The sequence below is a fragment of the Lathyrus oleraceus genome, chromosome 5 (assembly GCF_024323335.1).
Source record: "Lathyrus oleraceus cultivar Zhongwan6 chromosome 5, CAAS_Psat_ZW6_1.0, whole genome shotgun sequence".
Taxonomy (NCBI): domain Eukaryota; kingdom Viridiplantae; phylum Streptophyta; class Magnoliopsida; order Fabales; family Fabaceae; genus Lathyrus; species Lathyrus oleraceus.
In genome coordinates this window covers 277,077,741-277,098,107 of record NC_066583.1, presented here as the reverse complement: position 1 = coordinate 277,098,107, position 20,367 = coordinate 277,077,741, and the positions used below count along the sequence as shown (strand labels likewise).

Sequence of the window (20,367 nt, the reverse complement as noted above, 5' to 3'; positions counted from 1 at the left end):
ACTGGCTGAAAGAGACACAAGAAACTGACTGAAACTGACTCGGCAGGATATCGTATCCTGGGCCTACTTAGTCTATCAGGCATAAACATCAGAGTCGAAGTAGTTCGGACTGGGGAAACGACACATGCTCGCTAGGATATCGCATCCTATGCATACGTATCTTCTCGGACGAGAGAAGAATCAGAGCATTCGTAGCTCGGCTGACACGCACACAAACAAACACAAATAGGCAAACGTGGAGCCCGACTGCCAATCACTGGACTTATGTCAGCATCCGAACCTAAACGCACACAAGAAGGCAAACATGGAGCCTGAATGCCAATTGCTGGACTTACATCAGCATCCGAACCAACCACACGCACACTGGAACCCAAATGCCACTCGATGGACTTACATCAGCTTCCAAGCACACAACAACACAAAACAAGTTAATAGGGAGTCGGGGACTCGAGCCTATAACTGTCAAACACACACAAACAGACAGACAGCAAATGCTAAGGAGTCACAGACTCGAGCCTAGCAAAGGTCAGACAACACACAAAAAAAAAGAAAAAAAGGGCGCCCGGAGAGATCAGCTCAATCTCCTGCCTACATACTTCATCTGGTGTGAAGATCAGGGCGATGTAGTTCCCCTACAGAGGGATAAAGGACTAGCCTAACCAGATAGCAGAGGGAGACACAACTAGGGAGACTACGACTCGAGCCTAGATGTTATCATGCAGATTCATCCCTAAGTTAAGGTTTCTAGCTAACTGGCACAAGGGCCAACCTATCCTAAGTATGGCTCACACAGGAAGCAAGCCACACACACTTAACTTGCACAGGAAGCAAGCCAAGCAAAACCTAACTTGCACAGGAAGCAAGTCTAAACTAATCCTAACTTGCACAGGAAGCAAGTCAAACTATCCTAACTTGCACAGGAAGCAAGTCAAACTATCCTAACTTGCACAGGAAGCAAGTCAAACTATCCTACAAGCACAGATAGCACACGCTATACACAAACAAGTGGCTCAAACAAGGGTTAGGTTTTAGTCAAGGGGTCATATCAACCTCAACAAACAAACCTCTGGAACTGGGTGAATGTTGCTCTTAACCTTGCCATTGAGGGGCTAAGGTGAAGCAGATGAAAGGATGAAGTGAGGATGAGACCTCATAGCTCTTATCCCTGGCCTGGGAGAGCTCAAGACAAGAATGTGTGGGTTCAGAAAGTGGGAACCCTTCTACACATTAAAACTGACTCAACTGTACAGTTGTACAAGATCTTGGGTTTGTATCTGCAATGCATCAACACAGTGGTGTGAGCCAGGCAGATGACACACTGAATAGTGGGGGATAGATTGCATATCCCTACCTTCCACCAATTGCCTCTTCACTTAGGAGGTCTTTGACTCTATGCAAGGACAAAGTTAAACATCCACAAACATTGCCTCTTAAGGAGGGCTTCAGACAGTTGCCTGGCCAAGTAACAGGCCAGGTCTTCCAGACTACATGAAGTAAAGGAGACATACCTCAATGCAAATTGCTTATACAAGCAAAGCAAAGCAAAAAGTTCACAAGGAACTAAGCAACTAAAGCACCTGAAACAGTCAAGCAGATGTTAGTATGCAACTTCAAACAAAACAAACAGAAACAGACACCAACAGTTAATTGGAGGCACATGGATGTGCAAAGCACAAGGCTTAGGGCACGTGGGCCAAGCCACCTACAAAACAAATAGGTTAGACAATGATACTTAATCAAGCTCAGTCAAAAGAATTGGTCTCAATGGCCATTTGATGGTCAACCTGAAATCACAAACTCAAAGGTGAGTAGCAGGACCACTAGGGCAAGCCTAGGGTCAAAAGTGAATGAGAAAGTCAAGACAGCAAGGGTCAAGTATCCAAAATCATATTCAAACCATTAGGAAACAAAACCAATTGGGTTTACATTCATATCAATCACTAACATTATTTCATGACCAGATTAGGTCAAAACATGGCAATCAGAAGCTCACAGAAGTCAACAGCAAGACTTATCTCAAAGCAAACTAAACATTTTCCAAAGATCACCAAACAAATCAAGACCAAACACGACCCACAGCATGGTAAGTATGTCAAATTCCATCTCACTTGGACAAGTTTAGGAGGTCAAAACATTTAATCGGGACTTTGTCAGAATTAAATCGAGAACTGTGTGAAAAAAAATCCTAAGTGTTTAAGGGGACATGTTCCTACCCTAAATTGATTTCACACGAAAATCCCAGGTCTGAAAGATCAAAATAAACACGTGAAACGCACACGATGACATTTAATCAATAGAACTCATAAAATCGGGATAAATTCACAAAATGGTCTAAAAAGTCAACAAAGTCAAACATTCATGTTTTTTGGCATTTTCATGTTCACATATTTATTCCATGTTAAATAAAATAAAAATCAAAATGAAAATCAAAATGGAAGTTTAAAATAAAACATAAAAAATGCACCTTTCTTAAAAGGAAAAACACAAATGGGGGAGGTGGGATTCGAACCCCTCCCCTTGGCAATTCAACTCAACGCGCCCACCACTGGGCTGTGAGTCACTTGGTGACACAAGCTTGCTTCCAAGTCAAGATAAACAAAACAAATAAATTAAAATCTGAAATGCGCGCGCCCTGGCATCATCTCCATCTCCACAATCAAATATATTTTTCAATCTTTAGCAGCATATATCTTCCTCTATAGTGAACGAAATCAAATGAAATAAAAACCAATGTTCATCTATTTCATGTGCTTAAAACAACCATGGTCATGAATTTCAAAATGGTGCACTGTGCACAAAGATACATCATGGTGAACACAGAAACCCTAACTCCCTAGCAGCAAAACTCAAAACCACACACGAGCAAAATTGGATAAAAATAGGCATTCAATCATGTTCAGGGGGTTGAATATAGCATTTCTCATTCACACATTAAGTCATGAAAACCATTCTATCAAGCATTTCGAAAGCAAGTTGCTAACCTGAACAGGGCAATGTTGAATGTGATGTTAGAGGTGCTTTTAATGATGCTAGATGATCCCTTTAGCTCCTTTGATGCTCCAGGAATGTAATGCCTTTGAGAGTTTGCCTTAAAACCTCCTCAACTGTTCTAGCCAATTCAAGTTGCAAGTGTGAAAACTTGAGATTTGGATATGATGATTTAATGATTACAGATGGGATTTTCTGCCTATAGTAGCTTCTACATGTTATATGGAAGGTGTTTGAATGGATGGTTTGCAAGGGACTTGAGGAAAATATGATTTTTGAAAATTTGGATTTTTGAGTAGAAAGTGAGTTTTTGCAAATGGTGAGTTTGTTCTATTGGTGTGTGTATGACAGAAAATGATGCAAATGGCCAAGTGAGTTGATGCAGTCTTAGGGTGATGGAGTGTATGCATTTGGTTGCATTGGCAAGGCTAGGTCGAGTTGGTTGGGGTAGGCTGCCATGGCAAGAAATAATGGAGGGTATGGTTTGAGCATTTGCTAAGGTTTCCTCCCTTCTGCTGCAGTGTTGTGACAGGGAATTTAGAAGAGAAAAATGCCAAAGGTTTGTGGTTTTAGTGTAGGGTGGTTGCTTTGCCTTGGGACAGGAGAAATGAGATGCAAGATAAGGGTGTACTGTAGGATCTTGGTGCTGCTTTGTTTTAGGCAGAAGAAATGAGATGCCAAGGCCAAGGCAAGGGCAGTTAGCAGGTATTTTGAGGAATGGCCAAGGGTGTCTGTAGTTGGTCTTGGTTTGTGGCAGGTTTGTGAAGAAATGGCCAAGGATTTTCTGGTTGGAAGTTCAGTGAAGGTTCTTTTTGTGGTATGCTAGGTTTGAATTACTTGGAAACTTGGGCAGAAAATGCAAGGCAAGGGCAAGGTGGTTGTATTGGCAAGACAGTTTTTGAATAGGCAAAGCAAACTGGTTTGAGAATGCTACTCAGGTTCAGCATGAGTGAATGAGGTTAGGTCCTCTCATGTTGGTTTCGGTTGGCTCATGACAGAAAATGAGGGGGGGGGGGGTCTGATGTTAGGTCATAGCCAAGTTTTTGTTGACAGCCAGTTTGAAGAATGCCAAAGCCAAGTGAGAGCAAGGTGAAATGAAAGATTGGTTGATCTGCTCCTTTCTTCACAAAGATCAAAATGCCATGCTTTTCTTCTGCTGCAGGGTATGGTTCCTAGTGGTTCTCAGCAGAATGGAAAAAATGAAATGCCAATCTATTTTGATGGATGCCTCTTGTTATGTTTTTGACAGAAAAATCACATGCCAATAGTAAGCAAGGATCATGTTGGAAAAAAAATGAGTGAAGTTGTTGTGGTAAGCTGCTACTTTCAAAATGGTGACAGGATTGTGAAGGCAAGGCAAGGTTGAAAATGAGGGAGTGAGTGAAGGTTGTTTTTTGGTATGCTGCTTGTGGCAAGGTTTTTGAGAAGCAATTGCCAAAGCCCCCTTTTCTGCTGCAGTATGGTGCTCCTATTTTTAACAGGATCCTCCCCTTTTTGCCAAGTGCCAAATGAATGAATTTTCTCTGGTTCTTTTTGCTGCCATCTGTTACTCATGACAGGAAAAAGAGGTGGAAAGCCATGCTGTTACTGTGTGGTTTTGACAGAAAAACATGGACAGAAAAACTGCAATGTGTGAGTGGTGCAAGGCAAAGTTGCAAGAGGTATGGTTGTTCTTCTTGTTTGGACAGCAAATAGCAAGGTGAGGGCATTGTGCATCCATGATTTTCTGCTGCCATAGTACAAAGTATAGTGTGGAGGTATGGATGGATGTGGTTGCTTTTGTCCTTTTGTCCCAAAATTCAAGTGAGCAAGCATGGCTTTCTTTTCTGAGATTTTAGGTTGCTAAGATGTGTTCAATTGACAGAAAAATTGCTGCATAATTGCTGTCCTTTTGAGGTACAAGGCAAGGCATGGACAAGTATGGTGCAAGTATGGTTAAATGGTACTTTTCTTACAATTCAAGCAACCAAGCAATATCCACATGTGCTGCATATTTTGACTTTGCAAACACCTTCTAAATGACATTTATGAGCTGTTCCAATTGGCCAAATGTTGAAAAAATGTTTGAGTCAAAAAGTCAACTCTTGGTCAAACTCACATTTAAATGAAAAAAGTCAAAATTTGCCATTTTGATTGGTGAAGTTTTGGCTCATGAAATTTATATTTTTGGAAAGAGGGGATCAAATGTGACTTGTAGGAAAAAACCCCACCAAAATTGGCCAAACGGTTTGGGAGATATGGCCCTTTGAAGTTCAAGATTTTCTGAAATCGATTCGATCATAACTTGCCAACCACACATGGGAATTGAGAGTTCTAGGACTTTTTGGAAATGGGAGAACAAGATCTTCAACTTTCATGTTGGGCAAAAATTCATTTGAGGCTTGTATCAAGATGTAAGTTTGAGGATCAAGACTTTCCATTTATGGCAGGTTTCAGTTACAGGCCCAGTTTCTATTTTGGGAAATTCATGATCTGGCTTCAAATTCTTCCATGGTGGTGTTTGGCATGGTATATGATGACTATTTGGACATGAATGAACTCTTACAAACCAATTCCAATCATCAAATCACTGATTAAATGGACAGTTGACCAACAGTTGACTTTTAGGGTTTCTGACTGATTGTGCATTGACTGATGACTTCCAAACCCTAATTCCTTGAGAACTTGACTTCAAATGATGTCCCAAGTTGTATGAACTCTTGATTATTGATCATGGTGCCCAAATTCCACAAGAATGACCACCATCCACTGCTTTGACTGACAGTTGACTTTTTTTAGGGTTTTTGACTGTCTGTATATGAACTGCTGACCTCTGAGCCCTCAGCCCTTGACTTGAACACTTCAAATAGACCTCCAAGCCATGTGAACTTGTTGGACAAACCTCAAGGCCTTGATTCAATCAGAAATTCCCTTGCTTGCTTGGTTGACTGATCAGGAGATTAGTTTGACCTAATTCTTGATTGCTTGCTCTTGAGGCAACTGGGGACAATGCAAATGATATGCAATGGATCATGATATGCTATGACCTAATATGTATGCATAATGATAGGTGCAAATTTGAGGTGCTACAATACCAAGTGGTGATTTTCTAAAGGCATTTTGAAAGGTGTGAGGTGCAAAAAAAATGTTTTAAGTTGTGAGCCAGCAATTAAGAGTTATACCGACCCAAGGTCTCCACATTAAAATTATTAAAAATAATATATTAAAAAATTAATACATTAGAAATTAATACATTAAAAATTAATTTAGGGTGAAACTCCACAAGGGTATCCCACAAATAAAGTGGAATACCTAGCCAATAACCTTTTCCTGGGATATGTGAACCTTTACGAAACTCAAAAAAAAAGAAACATGTCAGAACACCAAATCAGGGTGCAATCGAAGATTACACCGGAGAAATATCACAACAATAAATAGGATAGGATAAATAATGCATGGCTATGATAAAAACATAAAAAAAACAGACTAGAAGAATCAGGTACTGTCTCGTTCGCCTCTGCCTCGCCTAGCGAAGGCCACGGATTTTGAATTTGAAAACAGCCCCATGTTAGGAACTTTGAATTTTATGGCATTTTATCACAGGAATAACATGGTCAAACATTCAGGGTATTCAGGCATATTTAAATTCCCATACGAAAGCAAATTATATATCAACATTTAATCATGATGCATTATATATGTAGATATGGCCAATTGAAAGTATAAACAATAGAGATACGCAAACCTGTTTGCCAATTTAAGGTTGAAGGGATTGACCACTTGTAGTATCGGAATAAGTTAGGCAGCGGGAATTGGACGGCGATGGCTTCGGTGCGGATGGGCTGCCTTCAGGGTTTCTTTACTCTGAATTCTCCGGGTAGGCAGGGTTCCTATGCCAAAGTTTCTATCCGTCCTTCTCTGTTCTCTCTCTTTCTTTTTCCTCAAGGTTTTGTTCCAAGGAAACCTCAGAGTGTTTTGCTTCTCTTCCTTCTTTCTCCAGTAAATCTCCCAGTGTAAACTCCAAGTGTAACTCCCCTACTGAAACTTCAGTATTTATAGACTAATTTCGTGGGTAATGGGCTTGGAATGAGGGAGACCCAAGTCCAAAATAATTTGTTATATTTTATTTATTTATTTATTTTAATTATTTAATTAATTAATTAATTAATTAATTAATTAATTAAAAAAAAATTCTCTTTTTTTTTTTTTTTTTCGTTTTTTTTTTCGTTTTTTTTTTTTTTTTTTTTTTTTTAGGAAAAATGATGGGTAATTTTTGGGGTATGACAGTTAGAGTACCCTTTTAGAGTAGGGTTATCTCCTCCAAAGCAAAGCCTCACACAAGAAGCAGCACAAATATATCTTAAAACCCATTTTACAATATTTCATTGCTTTTTATCTAGATTTGGCAAAAATCTATTGAGTGTATTAACAACATGTATTATATATGGCCTTATACACACCATTGCATACATCAAACTACCTGCAACAGACACATAAGGAACACATTTCATATCAAATGTTTCATCTTCACTTGAAAGACTTTGATTAAAACTCAACTTGAAATGAGTAGCAAGAAAAGTGCTCACCGCCTTAGAACTTTCCATTTGGAATCTTTGCAACACTCTTTCGATATAGTTTTTGTAACATCCAAAGTTTCTTCTCCTTTCTGTCGCATATGATTCTAATGTCAATAATTTGTTTAGTTGCTCCCATATCTTTAATGGGAAATGACTCGCACAATAGCTTTGTTAACTAATCAATGTTAGAAATATGTTTCCATACAATAATCATATCATCAAAATATAACAAGATAATGAAGTCATTGTTAGAAATTATTTTTACAAAAAGGCAATGATCTGAAATAGTCTTCTGCTATCCTTGATCACACATAACATACTCAAACTTCTCTTATCATTGTCTTGGAGCTTGCTTCAACTCATATAATTTTTTTTTCAATCTACACACATTATATTATTTTCCTTTAACTTGAGAACCACAAGGTTGTTTCATGTAGATCTCTTCCTCCAAATCACTATGAAGAAAATTTGTTTTCACATTCATTCACTCAACCTCTAAATCAAGAGTAACAACCAAACTCAACACAGTTCTGATTAATGACATTTATACAACATGTGAGAAAATATCATTAAAATCAACAAGTTTTATTTGAAGAAAACCTTTCACAATTAATCTGACTTTATACCTTGGAGACTTAGAGTTACTCGTATGTTTAACTCTATAAATTCACCTGTTTTTCAAAATCCTTTTGCTTTCAGACAACTTCACTAAATCGTAAGTGTGATTATCATGCAATGATTTCATCTCATCATACATTAAATACAACCACTTTTGATTTTCAACACTTTCCATGGCCTCTTAAAAACACTCAGATTCATCCTCATCAGTCAAGATCACATACTCATTATAATTATACCTTGTAGAAGGTTGTCTCTGTCTATTAGACCTCCTAAGTTGAACTTGATATGATTATGGAGCTTCACCAAAACTATTATAATGTGATATATTATTCTACTCTTCATCATTATTAGTTGGAATATTGATCCCGTCTCCAATTTTTTAATGATAAACATAATCATGTGGCTCACCATTTTGATCACCACCACTAATAGTATCCAAATCATGAATAGGTAACTGAACTAGATCAATATTAGACAAACTTATATATTTCTTGAGTGTATTCTCCACCTTATCATTGTCTTCAATAGTTTGGTCTTCCATGAACACCACATCACAACTTGTGATAAATGTATTCTCTATAGTATCATACTACCTGTAACTAAACTCATATTTCCTATAACGGATAAAGATACATTATTTTGATATTGCATCTAACTTGGATATTTCATCCTTTAGGATATGCACAAAAGTATTACAACCAAAGACTCTCAAATAATCATACTTGACAATCTTTCCAAACTAAAATTTGTCTGGAACTTCATTGTTCAAAGCAATAATATGAGTGAGATTAAGAACATGCACCGCTGTTAAAATGCCTCACTCCGGTAGTTATTGGGAAACTTAGCTTCAGAGAGCATACACATAGCTCTCTCAATTAGTATTCAATTCATCATCTTTGTTAAACCATTCAGTTGAGGAGTTTTAAGAGGATTCTTTTCATGTGCAATACCATGCTACTTGCAATAGGAATAAAATGGTCCACAATACTCACCATCATTGTCACAACAAACACATTTTATCTTCTTGCATTTCCATCTCTCATCCAAAGCATGAAATTATTTGAACTTTTCTAACATTTTGTCGTTTCTCTTCAAAGTATAAACTCATAGTTTCCTAGAACAATTATAAATAAAGGCAACAAAATATAATGCACCACTAAAGGACTTTACCTTTAATGGGTTGCATACATCAAAATTGAAGCAACTTTGACTTTCTTGAGGGAGGATGTATCTTGAAGGATACTCTAGTCTGTTTACCAGCCATGAAATGAGAACACTTCTCTAAATCTTCATTCTTTAATACGAGAAGAACATCTTTTCTGTACAAAAATTCATCCCCCTTTCACTAATAGGACTAATTCTTTGGTGCCACAAAGACGCTTCCATGTCGATAGCATTCACAATGTCCCTAGAAATAAAAGCTTTTGTCCAATATAGTTTAAAAATCTCCCCCTAAAACTACAACCAAGTTACCTTTGTTGAGTTTCCACTTTCCATAACCAAAGTAATTATCATAACCACAATCATCAAGCATATGCATAGAGATCAAATTAAAGTGGACATCTAGAGCATGTTTGATACGTCTAAGTAACAATTACATTCTCATATTGGTTTGCAAGCAAACATCACCAATACCAATTACCTTAGATATACAATCATTACCCATCTTCAACACTCTGAAGTCACTAGAAGTATAATATGTGAAGAACTTCTTCCTTGGTGTAATAAGCAATGTAGCACCGCTGTTAGCTATCCACATGCTCTCGTCTGATACGATATTAATAGACTCATGATCACAAAGAATAACAAGATCATCACTAGTAGAAGAAGTAACACGATCATCATCGTGATCTTCATGGTATCTTTGTTTAGACTTGCCCTTCTTGCCTTTTTTATACCTTCTCCAGATTTTTGTATCGTGGCTTGGACTTGTTTTTGTCATTCTCTCTACCACCATTCGGTTCTTTTTTTTTTTACTTATCTCCCTATTTTCAACAACAAGCACATCAGATTGATATCAAGAACTTCGTGTCTTCCTTATCATATCCTCATTAAGAATACCATCCTTAGTTATTTCCAAAGAAACAACACCTTTAGAAAAAGGACTTGTGATAGAAACTTGAAACGTCTCCCAAGACTCTAGTAAATATAACAATAGAAATAGTTCGATAAGCTCATAATCAAATTTGATACTCATTCCCGACATCTGATCAATGAGCCCTTGAAATTCACTCAAGTGAGCTGAAATAGAAATTTTATCCATATACTTCAAACTTATTAAGTTATTCAACAAGAATAATTTATTATTCCCTGATTTAGAGGCATACAAAGACTTTATCTTCTCCCGCAAAGTTTTTGCATGTTTCTCATTATCAATATGATTATAAACATTATCTTATACATATTTTCGAATAAAATCACATACCTGTAGATGTTCAACTCCCATTCTTCATCATACACAAAATTCAGCTTTGCGGAACTAAAAATCAATAAATGCAATTTCTTCCTAATTAGTAAGTCTTTCATCTTGCCATTCCATAAAATGGTAATTAGAACCATTCAACAATATCATCTTCATATTTGTATTTGACTATATTATTCAAACAAGTAAAATAACCCTTAACCAAGAGCTCTGATGTGAAATTAACACACAATAACAAACCAGTACAATCAGATATAATATTCCATAAACTTGTAATAACCTATAAGGATGAACAACAAATATATGGTAGCAAATCGAACAAATAAAGGCACAAGAGAACATTGATACTTTAACATGGAAAACCCTCGATGTGAGTAAAAAACCATGGGTCATCCAAACCAAATAAATAGCTACACTATAATCAAATAAGGATAAACGAGAGTCTCAAAGTCATTCACAAACTAGTGCTAGCAACAACAAAATCACAAAGTAAACTGCTTACGAATAAGAAACAAGAAGCTGAAAAGTACTCAAATCTATAGCTTCATTATGAAGCAATATCTCTCATCTCAGACTTTGTTTTGAAGATCCCAATGGGTAAAAGATAGACACGGGTTTTGGAACATGTCCCTTCAGAAATGAGCTCGATCCAACGGTTAACAAATCTAGAATCATCGATTTAATGAGACTGGTTGTAAAAAAACAAGAATTGATTTCTCTAATCTTTTCTCTCTTTTGAAGTTGATGTTTCTACTTTCTTTTCTCTCTCCCAAACCTAAATTTACTTTTTCCACTTAAAATAAGTGAGACACAAATGGGCTAACATATTTGAGTTTTTCGAAAGGGAGCCCAAACCCAACACTTAGTACAACTCCGCCTCATGCCCGCACAATATATATTTATATATTATTATTTATATTATTATATACATATACATGTCTAAAATTTAAAAAAAAGTATACCACTATTAAACTACTATGCATTTTAATATAAATGTATGTTGATTTCATAATTCAACAATAAAATCTTTGATTTTTATTAATGTTGTTAAAAACTTAAAAAGATAATATATGTTATAATTGTTCGATTTATTTTTACTAAAAATGCGGGTAACGGGTACGGGTATGAGTACTTAGGTAGTCATAGAGTATAATTACGGGTATACATATTGGCGCCCACGTGAGTATGGGCTCGGGTACGAGGATGTTTTCAAAACTCGGGCATGAGGACAAGTGCTATAATACTCTTCCCAAACCTTTCTTATTGTCATCCCTAAGTTTCTTTCTGACAACTTTCCTTAGAACTTTATTCATGTGGCATAAAATAATGATGTTTTTGGCCTTCTCTACCATCTCGATCTTCTCTGCTTGTGTTTGGTGTGCATGCATTGATGTCTCACCTTTCAATGCTTAAACACACTTCTTTAAAGTTAATATTTCTTGTATCTTCACTTTCCAAATACAAAATAGTCGTCTCTTAAAAAGCTCTTTTAGTACTCATGGTGCTCACTTGTAAATTTAACACATTTTCCCCATGATAGGTTCATTTATTTTGAAATTGAAAAGTTCAATCATATCAAGCTATGAAATCTAAGAATAATAATAGTTTTATTGATAGTAACTATGCGTGAGACAAAGAACAATGACAATCAAAATAAATTGCCCCAAACAACAAAATAACCTACCATTAGTGCAGGTAAATCTACATTAAGAAAGATGAAGATAAAAGACGAGAACACAAAGAACTCGTTTATCTAGTTCGATAAAGTGATCTATTATAGAGGAAAGAACAAACTTTAAGATTCACTGTACTTGTAGTAATTGTAACAAGAGAATACAAAAAAAGTTACAAGTAAATAATCACATAAATTTTTAAGAACAAACATTATTTTCTATCCAAATATTCACTAATCTCTCAAACTCTCTCTATATAAATCACACAAATCTAATATGTTTAGAAGTGTTCTCTAGTTTATTTAGATATCTCCAAAGGCTTTCCAAAATTCCTTTAATTTCAAAAAAATTCTACCATTTAACTCTATAAGTTACTTTATAAGTTCCCTAGTAAGATTACCATTTTCCCTCTTTCTTTCTTCAAGTCCTTCTAAGAGTATTGATAGTGATACATATTTATGACTGAAACCCAACAAATCTATAATGGAAGAAAATATGACCCATTATCGAATAGATCCGCAAATAGGAACGACCAAACACGATACTTGTAAACTCCCGGAACCAATTCCACTAATCGAGGACCCTTGATTGGACTTGCCATTGACAAGCTGATGCCACACGATTATCATCGATCATCGTTGTAGCGACTGCCACATTCGTAGTTCTAGCCCTGTTGGCTCTAGCGGGGTGGCCGCCGAACAACCTCTTCGTTGCTCCAACGTCTTTCGTCGACTTTCCAACTACTTTTTCGGATGTTTTAGTTTTTGACATTCTTAAAACATATTTTTCTTTTTTTTTCATCACTTGGACTATCAAACAAACCCAACCTCTTTAAATTCAAAATTTAAATATTTATAATAATTCAATTCTATAAATTCTTTTAGTCACCAATGATCTCAATCACATTTGATACAAATTTTTTGACATGATATTTATTTACACTACATTGTAAAAGATGTGTTTAAATCAATCCACATATTTTAAAATTCTTTTTAAATTGATCAAAACTCATAACTTTTTTTTTTTGAAAATTTAATAATATAATAAACTAAGGTTCAAAGACATATATATTTTTTTATATAGATCAACCACATAAGATAGACTAAACACATAATCGCAATCAGATACTATATGTATGAATATGAATACGTGATGACGATGATGTCTGAAGCAAAACACACATAAAAAAATGAAAAATAGCAAAAGCATAGATTTCTATAGTAATTTGTGAAGGGTATAACACAAGCAATTCCAAATCCAAATTACAGATTCAAAGACAGAGGAAGAAGAAGAAGATCTCATCAAGAACAGCGAGGGAAGCTTCTCGTGAAGAAAGTGGCACAACACAAAGCAACCATGATTTCCAATTCCACACTCCAAATAATGTAACTTCACCAGCTCCGATTTATGCCCCAAACCCACTTTCTTTGTAAGTTCTCGTCGTTTCATCGTCATTCTCAAGATTGTTTTTTTCTCTGACCCTTTTGTATAATTTTAGTTTAATTTCAGAAACGGGTTATGTTATGCCATTGGATTAGATCATCGTTTTGATCCCAAAGTAGGATTTTTTAGGGAAATTTGGTCGATTAGATGGATGAGATTCAATGTCAGATCTAAGGCTATTATCCTATCATCATATATGATTTGTATTATGAATTCCATCTCAATTGACTTAAACTGTGTTTGTATATATATATGATCTCTTACGTATTCACTAGGCGTATGCACTTATCTTGCAGTACTTATTGGTTTATTTTTTGTCTTGCTTTTCATAGGGCTTTTGTTCATCTCTGCATTCTTCTAGTAAATGTCAAGCCGATCCTTTTGGCAAAATGGGACATTTAAAGATGCAAATGCCAGCGGGTCTCGATGGAGTAGAGGATCAATCGGAGCAATGTGGTGCTGGATATCCTAACAAAACTACTATAGCATGCATGATCAATGCAGAAATTGGTTCTGTTTTGGCGGTAATGCGAAGAAATGTTAGATGGGGAGTTCATTATATGTCGGATGATGACCAGTCGGAGCACTTCCTCGTTCAGTCTTTGAAGACACTGAGAAGACAGATTTTTTCATGGCAGAAGCAATGGCATTCCATCAACCCTGCGTTATATCTCCAACCTTTTCTCGATGTGATTCAATCAGATGAAACTGGCGCACCGATTACTGGTGTTGCTCTGTCGTCGGTGTACAAGATCTTAACTCTGGATGTGATTGATCAAAATACAGTCAATGTTGTTGATACCATGGACTTGGTGGTTGATGCTGTCACAAGTTGTAGATTTGAGGTGACGGATCCTGGATCAGAAGAAGTGGTATTGATGAAGATTTTACAAGTTCTTCTGGCTTGTGTGAAAAGTAAAGCATCTGTAATACTTAGTAACCAACACATTTGCACTATAGTGAATACTTGCTTCCGTATAGTTCATCAAGCAGGAAGCAAAGGTGAGCTGTTGCAGCGGATAGCTCGATATACAATGCATGAACTTGTTAGGTGTATATTCTCCCACCTTCAAAAGATTGACATTGCAGAGAATTTATCTATAAATGGGACCACCACTTCAGAACAAGAGGTATAAGATACGTGTTACCTTTCTCCTTTTTGGTGTGACGTGACTATTTTGTTAAATGTTATGGAAGAAAAATGGAGACTCCTTTTTGGGGAAGGGTGGATTGTTGAAGAGGAAAAATTCCCTAGTTTTTACTCTATATTTTATTAACGTGTATCAATTTCCGTAAAGTTAAATGCACACAGTGTTGAATAGCTTATTAGTTATTATATACCTGGCTCTTTAGTCTAAAGTACAGCTTAAAATAAAATAATGAACTTAAACCTCTCTTCCTCTTTTCCTCCTCGGATGCGCATGACAGAAAAAATAAGAAAGGGGGTTAGGTAGATGACCTAGAAATCTTCTAGGTATATTATGTGGAAATTACAAGGGACGGAGGAAAAGTAGTTTTCAAAATATTTATTAAAAAAGTAAATTGTAACAAAATTGTATATACTCCCCGCTTGTCTTACATCACGTTCATGCACCTCATAAAAAAGAAGAGAAGATGTGAGAAACAAAGACATTTCTCAAGATGTATATGTATCGTTACTGGTTAGAGGTAGAGAAGATGTGAAGATTACTACAATTTACGAATGCTGATATTTGTACAATAAAGTCTGTAAATCTTAAAGGTAATAATTTAATAAATTTATTAACATTAAAATTTTGATGGTGCAAAACTGAACTATGAGAACCAGGACAACACGTGCATAAATTCGATAATTGTATTGATATGTTCATCTTTTTTGCAGACCTGTGAGCTAAATAATGAGCAAGTTTCAGCAAGCAGACAATTCGAAAATGGGAGCCTGAACTCTGCATATGATGGTCAACCATCGTCCACGAGCCTTGCTTCTAGTACTGCATATATTGGTACAGAAACTGTAATGGCCGAAAACAGTGCTACTGCTAGCAGTGACAAGGAGAGTGATCTACAAGAATTGCAGCTCATGACTGAACCATATGGAGTTCCCTGTATGGTTGAGATATTTCATTTCTTGTGCTCTTTGTTGAATGTTGTTGAGCATATGGGAATGAATCCTAGATCAAATACACTAACATTTGATGAAGATGTGCCTCTTTTTGCCTTAACTTTGATTAATTCAGCCATTGAGTTGGGAGGGCCTTCCTTTCGCCATCACCCTAGATTGCTGAGTTTAATTCAAGATGAAGTATTCCATATTCTCATGCAATTCGGTTTGTCTATGAGTCCTCTTGTACTTTCATTGGTATGTAGCATTGTTCTCAATTTGTATCACCATCTTCGGACAGAACTGAAATTACAGCTAGAAGCATTTTTTTCTTGTATAATTTTGAGGCTTGCACAAAGCAAATACGGGGCTTCATATCAGCAACAGGAGGTTTTGATGGAGGCACTTGTTGATTTGTGCAGACAAAAGACATTCATGGTGGAGATGTTTATTAACTTTGATTGTGACATTACTTGCAGTAATGTCTTTGAAGATATTGCTAATTTGTTGTCCAAGAGTGCTTTTCCAGTAAATAACCCATTATCTTCCATGCATATTCTTGCTTTGGATGGTCTAATTGCTGTAATGCAGGGAATGGCAGATAGGATAGGTAACGGATTTGTCAGTTCAGAACATTCTCCAGTGAATTTAGAAGAATACATTCCATTCTGGCTGGAGCAGTGTGAAAATTTTAGTGATCCAAATGATTGGGTTCCTTTTATCCGCCGAAGAAAGTACTTCAAGAGAAGATTGATGACTGGAGCTGATCACTTCAATCGTGATGCTAAAAAAGGCCTTGAGTTTCTCCAAGGAACACATCTTTTGCCTGACAAACTTGATCCTCAAAGTGTTGCCTGTTTTCTTAGATTCACCGCTGGGTTAGATAAAAACGTCATTGGTGATTTCTTAGGAAACCATGATGAATTATGTGTTCAGGTTCTTCCTGAATTTGCTAGAACATTTGATTTTCAAGATCTAACCTTAGACACAGCCCTGCGAATATTTTTGGAGACTTTTAGGCTGCCCGGAGAATCACAGAAGATACATAGGGTGCTTGAAGCATTTTCTGAGAGATATTATGAACAGTCACCAGATATCCTAGCTAACAAGGATGCTGCACTCGTGTTGTCATACTCCATTATAATGCTTAATACAGATCAGCACAATGTGCAGGTAAAAAAGAAGATGACGGAAGCAGATTTTATCAGGAATAATAGGCATATAAATGGCGGCAACGATCTACCTCGAGAATTTCTGTCTGAGATTTACCATTCAATTTGTAAAAATGAAATCCGCACAACACCTGAATCAGGCTTTGGATCTCCTGGTTTGAGCCCAAGTCGGTGGATTTCTCTAATACACAAGTCAAAAACAACTGCTCCATACATCATATCTGATTGCCAAGCATACCTGGATTATGATATGTTTGTTATATTGTCAGGCCCAACAATCGCTGCTGTTTCTGTGGTATTTGATAATGCTGAAAACGAAGAGGTATACCAAACATGTATGGATGGATTCTTAGCTATTGCAAAGATATCGGCTTACTATCATCTTGAAAATGTTCTTGATGATCTGATCGTGTGCCTCTGCAAGTTCTTCACCATTTTGGATCCATTATCGGTTGAGGAATCTGTCCTAGCCTTTGGAGATGACACAAAAGCACGAATGGTAACTGAAACAGTTTTCACTATTGCAACTAGGTATGGTGATTACATCCGCACCGGTTGGAGGAATATTCTTGATTGCATCTTAAGATTGCACAAGTTAGGTCTTCTACCTACTCAGTTGGCCAGTGATGCAGTTGACGAGTCAGAGATTTCTACAAAAACTGTACATGGGAAACTTAATTTACATTCTTTATCATCAACTCGTCTTCAATATATTAGCACTCCAAAGAAATCCTCAGGGTTATTGAGCAGGTTTAGTCAACTATTATCTCTTGCCACTGATGAGCCAAGAGCAATACCAACCGAAGAACAACTAGCCGCCCATCAGCAAGCTGTACAAACAATTCAAAAATGTCACATCGACAACATATTCAGTGAAAGTAAATTCCTGCAGGCTGAATCCTTATTGCAGCTGGTAAGATCACTCATCAATGCTGGAGCTCAGTCTCAGAAGGGGAACAAAAGATCTCAGAATGAAGACACTGCAGTTTTCTGCCTGGAATTACTGGTAACAATCACTCTGAATAACAGGGATAGGATTGGGCTTATATGGAAAGGTGTTTATGAGCACATATCTAATATAGTTAGATCAACCGTGATGCCATGTGCACTGGTAGAAAAGGCTGTTTTCGGACTTCTAAGGATTTGTCATCGCTTACTTCCCTATAAAGAGGACATGGCCGACGAACTTTTGAAGTCCCTGCAACTTATCTTGAAGCTTGATGCACTAGTTGCAGATGCATACTATGAGCAGATTACCCGGGAAGTCAGCCGACTTGTTAAGGCAAATGCGTCTCGCATTAGATCTCATTTAGGATGGCGGACAATTACGTCACTACTTTCTGTCACTGCTAGACACTTGGAGGCATCCGGGATTGGATTTGATACGCTGTCATATATTATGTCTGATGGAACTCGCTTGCTCCCTGCTAATTATATTCTCTGCATAGATGCTGCGAGGCAGTTTGCCGAGTCTCGTGTAGGACTGGTGGATCGGTCCATTCTTTCACTAGATCTTATGGCAGATTCTTTCAACTGTTTACAAAAGTGGACTAGCGATGCAAAGGAAGCGGCAAAAGAAGAGGAAATGGAAAAGATGTTGCAGGATATTGGGGAAATGTGGTTGAGGTTAGTACAAGGACTAAGGAAAGTATGTTTGGATCAAAGAGAGGAGGTTAGAAATCATGCGCTGCTATCTTTGCAGAAGTGTATGACAGAAGTTGTCGAAACTCACCACCCATGTGATTTATGGTTACAGTGTTTCGACCAAGTGATCTTCACCTTGCTGAACGACCTGCTTGATATTTCTCAGACACGCTCTCAAAAGGACTACACGGACATTGAAGAAACTCTCGTTCTTGCCTTGAAGCTATTATTTAAAGTTTTCCTCCAATTACTCCAAGAACTATCGCAGCTTGAAGTTTTCTGCAAACTATGGGTCGACGTTCTAACGCATGCAGAAAAATACGCGAAGGTGAAAATAGGAGGAAGGAGAAGCGAGAAGCTTCAATTGCTTGTTCCCGAGCTTCTGAAGAACGCGATGGTTGTTATGAAATCAGAAGGCATACTAGTGGATAGAACTGGTTTAGGGGACAATAGTTTGTGGGAACTGACATGGCTACATACGAAGAATATAGCTCCCTCATTACAGTCTGAGGTGTTCCAAGAACATGATTCAGAACAGTTGCTGCAGCAAAAGCAGATTGAAGCAGTTGAAGATATGGAAAACGATGCATACGTTTTTGTTCCCTCAAACGAAACACTTGCCCAAGATGGTTCCGGTATTGGTTAATTCTTTCTTTAATCCCTGCCTACACTTGATTCTTCAGAATTTGACATCTTTATAATGACCGGAGAAGGTTGATCAAGCTAAGTATGAATTGAAGTTGTGTTCATCTGGTATTCCATTTTTGCGACGGGTTATTCTTGTTACTATACTAGTGAGACATTTTGTTGGAAATATGTTATACATAGGCATAGTTTGAGCATATTATATTTCATTGTTGTTTGGTAACTTCAAATTTTCCTCATTTATAGTAAAGTATTATCTTGTTAAATTGTACATAACTCAAAGTTGACTCAAAAGTGTTTGTATTAGCTGCTACATGTGTTTTTTTAATCTATAATTGAAGTTCATAATTTCTTCACATTATTCATTTATTAACAAAAAGGTTAAATACATAATACTTTTAAAACTTCACTACGTTTCCCATATGATTTTATCTTTTCATTGTGTATTTGGATTACACCACCACTGATTCATTGTATTTGATTATATCCTTACCGCCATAGATATAACTGTTACGTGTTTTTCAAGCTATCTACTCACATGAGAACCAAATTATTTAGAAACTGATTTTTGGCTTCACAAGAGATACATGTAACTATTAGAATTGTTGCACATGAAATGAAGACGAATTTACCTGCCACCCAAGTTGATTCTAACACCCTCGCATATTCTAATATATCCTTATTTTTGTAAAAAAATTATTCTCAATTGAAAAAAAATCGATATTAATATTAAATATCCAATATATTTTTTAATCATATTTTTAAAAAAATACAGTGAAAATATATAGATATCGATCTTTTAGAAGTAACATATTGCTTGCATAATTTTTCTACAACCCATAGCAAATTTTGCAGGTAAAAAAATCAAACAACTAAAAAATTATAATTAATCTTTTAAAAATTTGGTTAAAATGCATATATTTCAAATTTTGTAGAAAAATTTGCTGGTAACGTATTTCCTACGGAAATTTTGGTACACTGGGCAACAAATTCCACAGGTAATAAAAAATTAAAAATCACAATAATTTTATTTTTTTTAATTAAAAGTATTTTGATCATATTACCCCACTTGTGGGGATGAAAGGATCAAGTGGGGCGTGCCATGTAGATTCGTCTGAGTTTA

General features: G+C 36.5%; 1 protein-coding gene across 1 annotated transcript; it reads left to right on the top strand.

Annotated features, from left to right (window-relative positions):
* The first annotated feature begins 13,348 nt into the window (after positions 1–13,348).
* Positions 13,349–19,600, top strand: LOC127083853 (ARF guanine-nucleotide exchange factor GNOM). Its single transcript, XM_051024195.1, has 3 exons — positions 13,349–13,689; positions 14,036–14,833; positions 15,565–19,600. The coding sequence occupies exons 2-3, from the start codon at positions 14,093–14,095 to the stop codon at positions 19,243–19,245; spliced, it is 4,422 nt and encodes a 1,473-aa protein (XP_050880152.1). The 5' UTR covers positions 13,349–13,689; positions 14,036–14,092; the 3' UTR covers positions 19,246–19,600.
* Positions 19,601–20,367: the final 767 nt, after the last annotated feature.

Bases quoted from the DNA above. Each gene is read 5' to 3' on its own strand.
- LOC127083853 (XM_051024195.1), top strand. From the start codon at position 14,093: ATGGGACATTTAAAGATGCAAATGCCAGCGGGTCTCGATGGAGTAGAG. The intron at 14,834-15,564 runs GTATAAGATACG...TCTTTTTTGCAG, and splicing joins CCACCACTTCAGAACAAGAG to ACCTGTGAGCTAAATAATGA.